Here is an 11,269-nt window from a genome sequence, read left to right on the forward strand (position 1 = left end):
GTATAACTGGCAGAGGGCACTGTATAATAACATATAGGCTGACAGCAGGGGGCAGACTGCAGGTTTCTGGGCATCAATTGGCACTTGTTATTCCGGCGTGTAGGGTTTTAAAAAACCTTATGGGTGAATTTATCAATGGATGTGCAGCAGAATTGTGCAGTTATTCTTGGGAAGGTTTTGAAACTTTTATGCACATGTAACTTTTTATTCGGAAGCAGCATCATGCTTTACCACTTGTCTGTGGTGCACTTAAAGGGAACCTGTCAGCAGGTTTTACCAATCTAAGCCGCTAGTCCCCTAAGGACTTTGCTTTGAAAACACTATCATAAAACTAGCTTACAATAGTAAAAATTGCAAGGACAAAATAAAGACAAAATTACACATTACAAATAAAGTGGTCACCAGGTCAAGTTATAGGAATGGGGTCCCTGCTCCCAAGAGCTTACAATCTTGGGTGATACACGCAAGAGGTAAAATTGCTTGTCTTTATCTTTGTAGGCTATCAGAATAAATAAATAATGCTATATGAACGAGCCACCATCTTCATGTTCATGTGCATGGTGCCTGGGCCTGCAGCGTAACCTGTATAATGGTATTAGGAGCTGAAAGATCACCCAGTGGGAAGGGGTAAACAGAGAGGGTTAGGTTAAAGAGAGTACATATGGGATAAATTTTGGGAATATATGATAATCTGCTCCTGCACACCAGGAGTGATGGTAACTTTTTTAATCCCTCCCCGGCCCGCTTACAGAATTTTAAAAACAATCGGACAACCCCTTTAATACCACCATGGGCCCTGGTCTGTATGAATACTATAGCCCCTACAAGTCTGCAATCACTTCCTACATATGGTGCTAGAATCAGCTTCTTGGGGAATGGAGGATGCGTCCCTTTCCCTGCTGCCAATCTGTGGTTTCAGGACCTTTGGAGGACCTTCTTAGGTCCTGAAATGACTCTTGTACCAGTGTATTGAGAGCAGGAACAGATGTACAAGGATTTCACCGGTAAAGGGTTTTTCAACATAAAATTTGGTGGCTGTTTTGGATGGCCCCCTAGAAGGCTTGGGCCCAGGTCTGCCGCCCAAACTGCCTGTATTATAATCCACTACTGCTGGTGGTACATGAGTGTCTTCTTCAGGCTCACTGCTGTAGTCGTCGCCACCCTACATGTTATAATAAGAAATCCATGATAGATATAAACCAACTATTTTGGGGCCATTCCAAGCTCTTTAAACCAGCCAATCTCTAAAACTGTTCTCTAAAACGGTAACAGAGCCCCTATTCTTATAGTTGCATTTGACATTGTTATTGCTCTGTAATGTTTTATTGTTTATGTTTTATTGTAAAGTGCCGGTATATAAAGATTTATTTATTTGTTCATTATTTAGTAGCAGGATTGTGAAAAAGTGATTAATACTCCAGGAATGTAACTGGATGTAGAGTGCTGGGAACATGTCCTCACGCTCCTGTGGTCTTAGCTTTCTGCAGTGAACTGCTTTACAGCCCCTCGACTTTGTGTGACTGCTTTAGTATCCAACAAGAAGCTTTTAGCCAGTGTGTGCTGACATAGGAACTAAGAGAGTAGAAGTCATCTCTTTCTCTACCTACATTGGCTGGTAACATTGTCCCTTCTGTTTAATATGCTTTTCAATCTGAAACCACTGCTGAATTCCATCTTGCTATCCAGATGAACATAAGCTCATTGAGGTGTCAAATTACATAGTTTTACTATGGAGAAGAGAAGGTGGAAAGTGAGTAGGAGTCGGTTATATCAATAAGTCTACACTTGGCAACACCATTAGAAGTAGGAATTTGCATAGAACATCTGCATTAAAAATACCCACAAATTCCAGACAGGAATAGGGTAAAATAATTTGTGGCATGGCCGCTTGGCATGTTCAGGGTGCGGGGAGATACAGTGCATGCACTGCAACCCTGAGTCTTAAAATTCCCCCTGCTGCCGGTCCGGTGCTTGTATCCAGTAAGAGACTCCGGCCTCTGGAGACCAGGTCGAAACTGGCGGAGTACTACCACTGCCAGCCCCCACCTGCCCCGCTCCTTGCCCACTCTCCGTCCGATGTGTCCAAAATGGATGCGGATTGGAGAAGCCACAAAAAAAATGGGTGGGGAGAGGGAAATTCATGTGGTTTCCCCAGCAGAAAACTGTCAGAGAAGCCATAAAGAATCTCTCCCAATGTGTTACTGATTTGTGAAATGTTTTTTTGCAAGTTTAGGTCCAGATTGAAAAAGGCAATACTTGGTTATTGTGGAATAGGACAACCCATTTACTATTCTGTATACTGAACAGTCTCATCTGTATAATTGGCTAACTGGTCCACCTGCTGGTCTTTGCTCCCCTCTGGCAGGATCCGAACTTCTCTTAGCTTTCTTATGCCCTTGTTTTTACAAATAAATGAGCCTGAGGGGCTCCAGGTTCAATTGAAAGGGATGTGCGCATTGGTGTGCGCATGAAAGACGGGAAGAAGATCATGTGGTGCTCCAGTGAGTCAGCCGGGAAGGACGCACAGAAAGCAAGAGAAGACCAAAGACCATATGGGAGGATCAGGACAACGAGTGAGAATTTGTTATGCAGGTAAAGTATTCTTTGTACCATATTAGCCAGTGGTTAAGTAGATAAAAGTAGAGTCCTCAGTTGTTGATACCTTTTATTGGCTAAAAAGGAATATGACAATTGCAAGATTTTGAGACTATCACGCGTGGTATAAGACAACATGTGAATAGAACACATATTTATACATAAATGGACACAGTAACGCTATGGTTGATGAGACAAGTGATAAGAAGAAGAAGAATCAATGTAAGGAGAGAAGAGTAAACACCAATTGCAGTAAGAATATCTCTGGTAACTTCACCTGCACTTCACACAATTGTGTGTAACAGATGCACTACTGTCCTATACGTTGGTAAAACAGGGCAACAACTGAGAACATGGATGAACTCTCATCGTCACACCATAAAAGAGAAGAGGAATAATCTGCAGCCCTGACCACAAAATCCAAGTTTTGAAAGTCAGGGTGAGCTGGTGCCGGTACTTACTTTCGTTAGTGTTATAAACCGCGGTATCGCGGTTTTAACACTTTTTAAACTTTAGAGCAGGAGAGGCTACGGCGCTGTGCGCGACCATGCTCGCGCAACATCTCCGCTATTTCCTATGTAGGCGCGCGCACGCAGCGCCGGAGCTTGTTCTGGTCTAGAGTTTAAAAAGTGTTAAAACCGCGATACCGCGGTTTATAACACTAACAAAAGTAAGTACCGGCACCAGCTCACCCTGAGCTGGTGCTCGGTACTTACAGCTTACCCCTGCCATTCTAAATGGTAGGTTTCCTTTAAAAGACAATTTCCAATCTCAGAGAGAAAGGAAAGTCTTGGAGTACAAGTTTATGATAACATTTGACACACTCAAAACAGGAATAAATGTGGATTTATTTCAGTTTATGACTAGAGATGAGCGAACATACTCGTCCGAGCTTGATGCTCGTTCAAGCATTAGCGTACTCGAAACTGCTCGTTGCTCGGACGAATACTTCGCCCGCTCGAGAAAATGGCAGCTCCCGCCGTTTTGCTTTTTGGCGGACAGAAACAGAGCCAATCACAAGCCAGGAGACTCTGCACTCCACCCAGCATGACGTGGTACCCTTACACGTCGATAGCAGTGGTTGGCTGGCCAGATCAGGTGACCCTGGGATAGACTAGCCGCTGCCCGCGCTGCTCGGATCATTCTGTGTCTGGATGCCGCTAGGGAGAGAGTTGCTGCTGGTCAGGGACAGCGTTAGGGTGCTAGTAGATTACTGTTAGGCAGGAGTGATTCAACAAGAACCCAACAGCCCTTCTTAGGGCTACAATAACGTTATACTTTTTTTTTTTTGGTTTGCTTGTGGCTGGGCTTGCTGGCACTAGTAGTGCAGCTAGTACCATATTGTGAGGAATTTGCAGGGGGACTTGCTACCGTTGTGTTTAGCTCTTAGTGACACACATATCCACCCCAAAGGAGAATCCAAGCGGCTTACTTACGCCTACAATAGCGTTATATATATTTTATTTCTGGTTGATCTGCTGGTGGCTGTCCTTGCTGCAGTGCATATACTAGCCAATTGTGAGGAATTTGGAGTGAGACTTGCGACCGCTGTGTTTAGCGCTTAGTGACGCACATATCCATCGCAAAGACCGAAGTGGGAAAATTTATTAGGGGTTGGATTTCAATTAGGCACAGTCTGCCATTTCCTTTTTATTTTCCTTTTATTTTTTCATAACTCAGCGTCATCTCATCAGTGTGCTTTCATACTTGGCTAGAAAATAGCCAAAGGAGAATCCAAACGGCTTACTTACGCCTACAATAGCGTTATATATATTTTATTTCTGGTTGATCTGCTGGTGGCTGTCCTTGCTGCGGTGCATATACTAGCCAATTGTGAGGAATTTGGAGTGAGACTTGCGACCGCTGTGTTTAGCGCTTAGTGACGCACATATCCATCGCAAAGACCGAAGTGGGAAAATTTATTAGGGGTTGGATTTCAATTAGGCACAGTCTGCCATTTCCTTTTTATTTTCCTTTTATTTTTTCATAACTCAGCGTCATCTCATCAGTGTGCTTTCATACTTGGCTAGAAAATAGCCAAAGGAGAATCCAAACGGCTTACTTACGCCTACAATAGCGTTATATATATTTTATTTCTGGTTGATCTGCTGGTGGCTGTCCTTGCTGCAGTGCATATACTAGCCAATTGTGAGGAATTTGGAGTGAGACTTGCGACCGCTGTGTTTAGCGCTTAGTGACGCACATATCCATCGCAAAGACCGAAGTGGGATAATTTATTAGGGGTTGGATTTCAATTAGGCACAGTCTGCCATTTCCTTTTTATTTTCCTTTTATTTTTTCATAACTCAGCGTCATCTCATCAGTGTGCTTTCATACTTGGCTAGAAAATAGCCATAGCAATAGGATAGCATTGTTTGGTTTTAAAAACTAAAAAACACAAAAAAAAACTAAAAAACACAAAAAAACACAAAAAAAAGTTAAAAAAAAAATTAAAGTTATATAACTTTCATTTTCAAAATGTTTAACCCGAGGGCTAGGGGTAGAGGACGAGGACGAGGGCGGGGACGTGGGCGTCCATCTACTGCAGGGGTCAGAGGCCGTGGTCCTGGGTGGGGTGAGACACCACCTGCTGATGAGGGAGCAGGGGAACGCCGCAGAGCTACACTCCCTAGGTTCATCATGTCTGAAGTTACTGGGACTCGTGGTAGAGCACTGTTGAGGCCAGAACAGTGCGAACAGGTGATGTCGTGGATTGCCGACAATGCTTCGAGCAATTTGTCCACCAGTCAGTCTTCCACGCAGTCCACCCATGTCACCGAAATCGGCACTCCTCCAGCTCCTGCACCTCAGCCTCCTCCCCCCCAGTCTGCCCCCTCCCAGGAAAATTTGGCATTTGAACCGCCATACTCTGAGGAACTGTTTTCTGGACCCTTCCCACAGTCACAAACCACTTGTCCGGTTGCTGCTGAGCAATTTTCCGATGCCCAGGTTTTCCACCAGTCGCAGTCTGTGGGTGATGATGACCTTCTTGACATAGTGGAAGAAGTGTGTAAAGAGGTGTCGGACGATGAGGAGATACGGTTGTCAGACAGTGGTGAAGTTGTTGTCAGGGCAGGAAGTCCGAGGGGGGAGCAGACTGAGGGATCGGAGGATGATGAGGTGACAGACCCAAGCTGGGTTGAGAGGCCGGGTGAACACAGTGCTTCTGAGACGGAGGAGAGTCCTATAGCAGAACAGGTTGGAAGAGGCAGTGGTGGGGCCAGACGGAGAGGCAGGGCCAGAGCAGGTGCATCAGCGCCAAATGTGTCACGTAGTGAAGCTCCCGTGGCGAGGGCTCCCGCGGCGAGGGCTAGATTTTCAGAAGTCTGGAGGTTCTTTAAGGAAACACCGGATGACCGACGGACTGTGGTGTGCAACCTTTGCCAAACCAGGATCAGCAGGGGTTCCACCACTACTAGCTTAACTACCACCAGTATGCGCAGGCATATGAATGCTAAACACCCGAATCAGTGGCACCAAGCCCGTTCACCTCCGGCCGTGCACACCACTGCTCCTTCCCCTGTGTCAGCTGATAGTCAGCCCCCTGCCCAGGACCCTGGCACAAAAACCCCATCGTCGCCTCCACGATCCTCCACAGCATCCACCAGCGTTCAGCTCTCCATACCCCAGACGCTGGAGCGGAAAAGAAAATATAGTGCAACCCACCCGCACGCCCAAGCCCTTAATGTCCACATCTCCAGATTGCTTAGCCTGGAGATGCTGCCCTATAGGCTAGTAGAGACCGAGGCCTTTCGCAACCTCATGGCGGCGGCCGCCCCTCGGTATTCGGTCCCCAGCCGCCACTACTTTTCCCGATGTGCCGTCCCAGCCCTGCACCAGCACGTGTCAGACAACATCATCCGTGCCCTGACCAACGCCATTTCTGACAAGGTCCACCTGACCACGGACACGTGGACGAGTGCTGCCGGGCAGGGCCACTATATATCGCTGACGGCACATTGGGTTAACTTGGTGGAGGCTGGGACCGAGTCTGACCCTGGGGCTGGTCATATACTGCCGACGCCGAGGATTGCGGGGCCTACCTCGGTCCAGGTCTCAAAGGGCTACTATGCCTCCTCCTCCTCCCACCCCTCCTCCACCTCCTCCTCCGAACTACCATCCGTGGGCATGGCGCCATCAGTCGCTAGCTCTAGGCACAGCAGCAGTGCCGTCGCTAAGCGACAGCAGGCGGTGCTCAAACTGCTGAGCCTAGGCGATAAAAGGCACACCGCCCAAGAGCTATTACAGGGCATTCCACATCAAACTTGTTAACTTTGTCGCCACCCTGCTGTGTAATCCACAAAATATACTGGCAAACTTTTATCATTTACCGATATTATTTCAGCGCTTCTTGCGCATCTGTTTACATTCCCCTCACCCGCCATATCCCAAACTTATAAGAACGCTACTACACTTGATCTTATACAAAAGGTTCTTAGAAGTGCTGTTTGGGGAGTAGCCTAGAGACAGGGGCTTGGATTGGCGAAAGCTCGCCTGGCAGCGGAGCGCCAGCTCCATGCCAAGATCCAACTAACATAGTTTTAACTGCAGCACCTTTAATCTACTACTAGTTCACTGCCTCCATAATAATAATAATAATCTTTATTTATATAGCGCCATCATATTCCGTAGCGCTTTACAAATCATAGGAAACAAATACAAATGTAATGTAACAGAGCACAACATTTGTATGGAACAACAGGAGTGAGGTCCCTGCTCGCCAGAGCTTACGGTTTATGAAGATGATGGGGTAACACGAGGTAAAAGAATATTTAATGGTTTAGCCATTCTTCTTAGGGAATAGAAAAAAATATAATAAATGGAATTGCTGTCGCTTGAACCACTCAGCCGTCATCTTATATACCAGGTCCACGGTGAATGGGACTGCAGAGAAGTCTGGTGCCTGTTGGTTGCTGGATAACAGATGGGAGGACGACACAGGACGGGTTAGTAGAAGAGTTAAAACTTCATGCAGTTAATGAGTGTTATAGGCTTGCCTAAAGAAATGGGTTTTAAGAGCACGTTTGAAACTTTGGAGGTTAGGTTTTAGTCTGATAGTCCGGGGCAGAGCATTCCATAGAATTGGTGCAGCTCTAGAGAAGTCTTGGAGACGCGAGTGGGTGGTCCGCACTAGGGTAGAGGTTAATCTAAGATCACTGGCGGATCTAAGAGCACGGGTCTAAGAGACTGAGATAAGAGAGGAGAGGTAGGGGGGTGCAGCATTATACAGAGCTTTATGGATGAGGGTTATTATTTTAAACTGTATTCGAAAGGAGACTGGCAGCCAGTGCAGCGACTGGCATGAACTGTAAGCATACATGGTCCCCTTATCAAACGAGCTGTGTCAGGCAGAATTTTGGGTTGTTTTCATGGCTTCCATGTTAACTTTGTCGCCACCCTGCTGTGTAATCCACAAAATATACTGGCAAACTTTTATCATGTACCGATATTATTTGAGCGCTTCTTGCTCACCTCCTTTGGTTCCTCTCTGCCACCCATTGGTTTGAAGCCTGAGTCCATTTAGGGTATGTCGCCATGACACTCTCTAGCCTGCTGCCGCTGCCTCTGCATGCCGTCCCCTATAGTGTCAGGGTCAATTATTGGATGTTTTAGATGCTATCTAGCTTCATTCTGTCACTCTGTCATGGCCATGCTGTTGCCCATAATTTTGGCATAATGGTGCGATTAAGCAGCCTCAGAGGCATCCATGCATGCTGCCCCTGCTGTTTCCTGTCCATTTCCGTGGTGTTTCCATCCTTTTCTGAGGTTCCCAGGTGTTTGGCCAAGCTTCCCTGTGCAGAGCCTTGGTCCCCTTGAAAAATGCTCGAGTCTCCCATTGACTTCAATGGGGCTCGTTATTCGAGACGAGCACTCGAGCATCGGGAAAAGTTCGTCTCGAATAACGAGTACCCGAGCATTTTAGTGCTCGCTCATCTCTATTTATGACTCTTTAGGAATCTGCTCCTCAGACCTGGTGGGGTCATCACAGCCATGGACCACATCTCAATCACGGGACAATAAAACCATCTCACAAGTGCTACAATTTACTGCTAATAGTGTTTACTCTTCTCTCCTTACATTGATTGTTCTGTTTCTTATCACTTGTCTCATCAACCATAATGTTATTGTGTCAATATGTGTATACATTTGTGTACAGACGTTTTCTTGTACCACACCTGGTGCAGAGACCTATGTAGCCTTGAAAGCTTTCATCCCTTTTAGTAAGCCAATAAAAGGCATCAACAACTGAGGACTCTAAAGCCTTATCTATTATGAAGTGACAAAAAGTTAGTTAGCCTTCCCCAAGCAGTATACAAAAGTGATTTTAAAGGGGCCATCCCCCTTTAACAGCAATAGAGTTTGGAGCCCCCCCAGGGCAAATTTGCATAATTTTTAAAGCCTTTTTGTAAAAACAAGGGCATAAGAATCTAAAAGAAGAGTGTATCCTGCCAGAGGTGGCATACACCAGCATGGTAGTGTACTTGGTTTACAATCCTTCATCCTGGTGGTTGATTTCCTTTAATGACTGCATAATCCTGTTATAACTTTTCTTTTTGTTGCACTTGCCTTTTTGTAATTTTTTTTTCAATAAGAAAATGTATACTTCTCACTTATTACCTCTCTTTTGTGTTCATCCTAGTGTTTGGCTTAGACATTAGTGATGAGGCTTTAACAAGCTGTTACACCTAGAAAACGGGTGGTAAAAAAACATACATAAAAGTAATACAGATGAGTAACACGCAGCAGGATGCACCTGGGACCCTATAAATATCAAGAGGACCACAGAAAGACAACTCACACAACTTCTGCACAGTACAATCTTATATGTCACATGCAAAGAGCACCACAAATGCCAATGATGCTGGTGGATATATGGTGGTATATATTGGGGCAGATTTATTTACCCGGTCCAGTCGCGAACCAGCGACGAGGATTCGGGTCTGGAGGGATTCACTAAGGTCCTATATCCACCAGATGCCGCTGCTGCTCCGAGGTCTGCCGGAGTTCACCTCCTTCTTCCCGATGCATGTAAGTGCTGATCTTGCGACACAAATTCTTTCTTAAATTCTGCGGTTTTTCCGAATCCGTCGGGTTGTCCGATGGCCACGCCCCCGATTTCTGTCGCGTGAAAGCCTTCACAGATGCGCCAAAATCCAATCGCGTGCGCCAAAATCCCGGGGCAATTTGGTGCAAATCGGAAATCGTCGGAGAACCCAGCGAAAGTGCGCGGTTCGGACACTTAGTAAATGAGCCCCATTATAAACAAACCCATACAAAAAAGTGTCATGGTAAGTGAGTTCTGGTCCCACTGTACTCCATAACATGTGTGGCTTTGAGCCTGTCTCAAGAGCTAGGTAAGTGCCCCTTTTGGTGTTTCCCTTTAATTTAGTTCTAGGATCTAGACTTTACTATGGAAGGCCAGCAGGTCACTACATCTCAGAGTAGTCCGGACATAAGGACAATTGACAAGAGTGGGTCAAGAGATGCAGGTCTGAAGCATCATATGTCGGGCAGAGAATAGTAAGGAACAAGCCAAGGTCAGGGCAGGTGGTGTACACTAGTGATATGTAATGCAGGCAGCAGTAGAACACAGGAGTTTGTAGGCAAGAATTACTAGGTTTGTCACAGAAGAATGGTAACAAGATCCAGAGACAAAGTTGCAAAACTAAGCAAGGTCAGGAACACAGGAAACAATCAGCAAGCAGAAAAATGCTGGAAACAAAATACCCTTTCAGGACACTAGAGCACAAGGAGGAAGGGGCCATCAGAGCCTAACAGCACATCAAGAAATGATGCCCACCAAGAGGAGGATGCTGGCAGGCATGGAGCATCAACATCACAATAAGCTGTTATACATTCAGTCTACCTATTTATCCTTAACTTTAGGACAATAGTTATTTGCAGCGCTGAATATTGCTATCGTCTGGGCAATCGCCCCAAAGTGTCCATAGGAGACCTCTGAATCAGTGTCAACACAAGCCCTGGAGAATCCACCCAGGGGCCCCAGACTCTCTCAATCTTGGCATCTGCTTTCCGTTTGCAATACAGGCAGTCCCTGGGCTACATACAGGTTCTGTAGGTTTGCTCTGAAGTTGAATTTGTATGAAATTCAGAACAAATATATTTTGTATTAGTTGTTACGGGTGCTCCTGCGACCAATGTCCTGGGTCCCAGGTGCACTCTTGCCCCTCTCTGATCCCCTGGACCCCCACAGCAGCCTCACTCACCTTTCCACGATCCACCGACGGTCTTCTCGCTCCAGCCGGCCAGTGGCAATTATTGTCACGCTCCCTCCAAACTTCATGCGCCAGCTTTCTAAAGTTTAAAGGGCCAGTGCGCCGATAATTGGGCCAGCGCGCCTTCCAATTTAAATCCCAGCCCTTTCCTGTGTCCCCTGTCGGATCTTTGTGCTCTATGCCTCTGAGAAAGCTGTTCCCTTCTGCCTGTGTGATTTCCGTTGTGACCCTTAGCTACGTTCCTGACCTTGATTCTTACCGCCTGCCCAGACCTTCAGCTACATCCCCGTGTCTGATCTTGTTCTGCCTATCTCAACCTCCTGCCTGTCCCCGATTTTACGTTACAACTCTGTACTTCGCCTTGGCCGCCACTGCGGACAAAGTCGGGCCTGTGGAGCGACCTGGTGGTACCACGCTGTAGAAAGTCCAACCTGCTT

General features: G+C 46.3%; 1 protein-coding gene across 1 annotated transcript in view; it reads right to left on the reverse strand.

Moving 5' to 3' along the window:
- Positions 1-10,900, reverse strand: part of CCDC7 (coiled-coil domain containing 7) — a 47,997-nt gene extending 37,097 nt beyond the window's left edge. The window contains exon 1 of the mRNA XM_072154789.1: positions 10,824-10,900. Within this exon, the coding sequence (XP_072010890.1) occupies positions 10,824-10,900 (77 nt within the window). The remainder of the gene's footprint in view (positions 1-10,823) is intronic.
- Between the last annotated feature and the right edge of the window lie 369 nt (positions 10,901-11,269).

Source organism: Engystomops pustulosus, chromosome 5 (assembly GCF_040894005.1).
Source record: "Engystomops pustulosus chromosome 5, aEngPut4.maternal, whole genome shotgun sequence".
Taxonomy (NCBI): domain Eukaryota; kingdom Metazoa; phylum Chordata; class Amphibia; order Anura; family Leptodactylidae; genus Engystomops; species Engystomops pustulosus.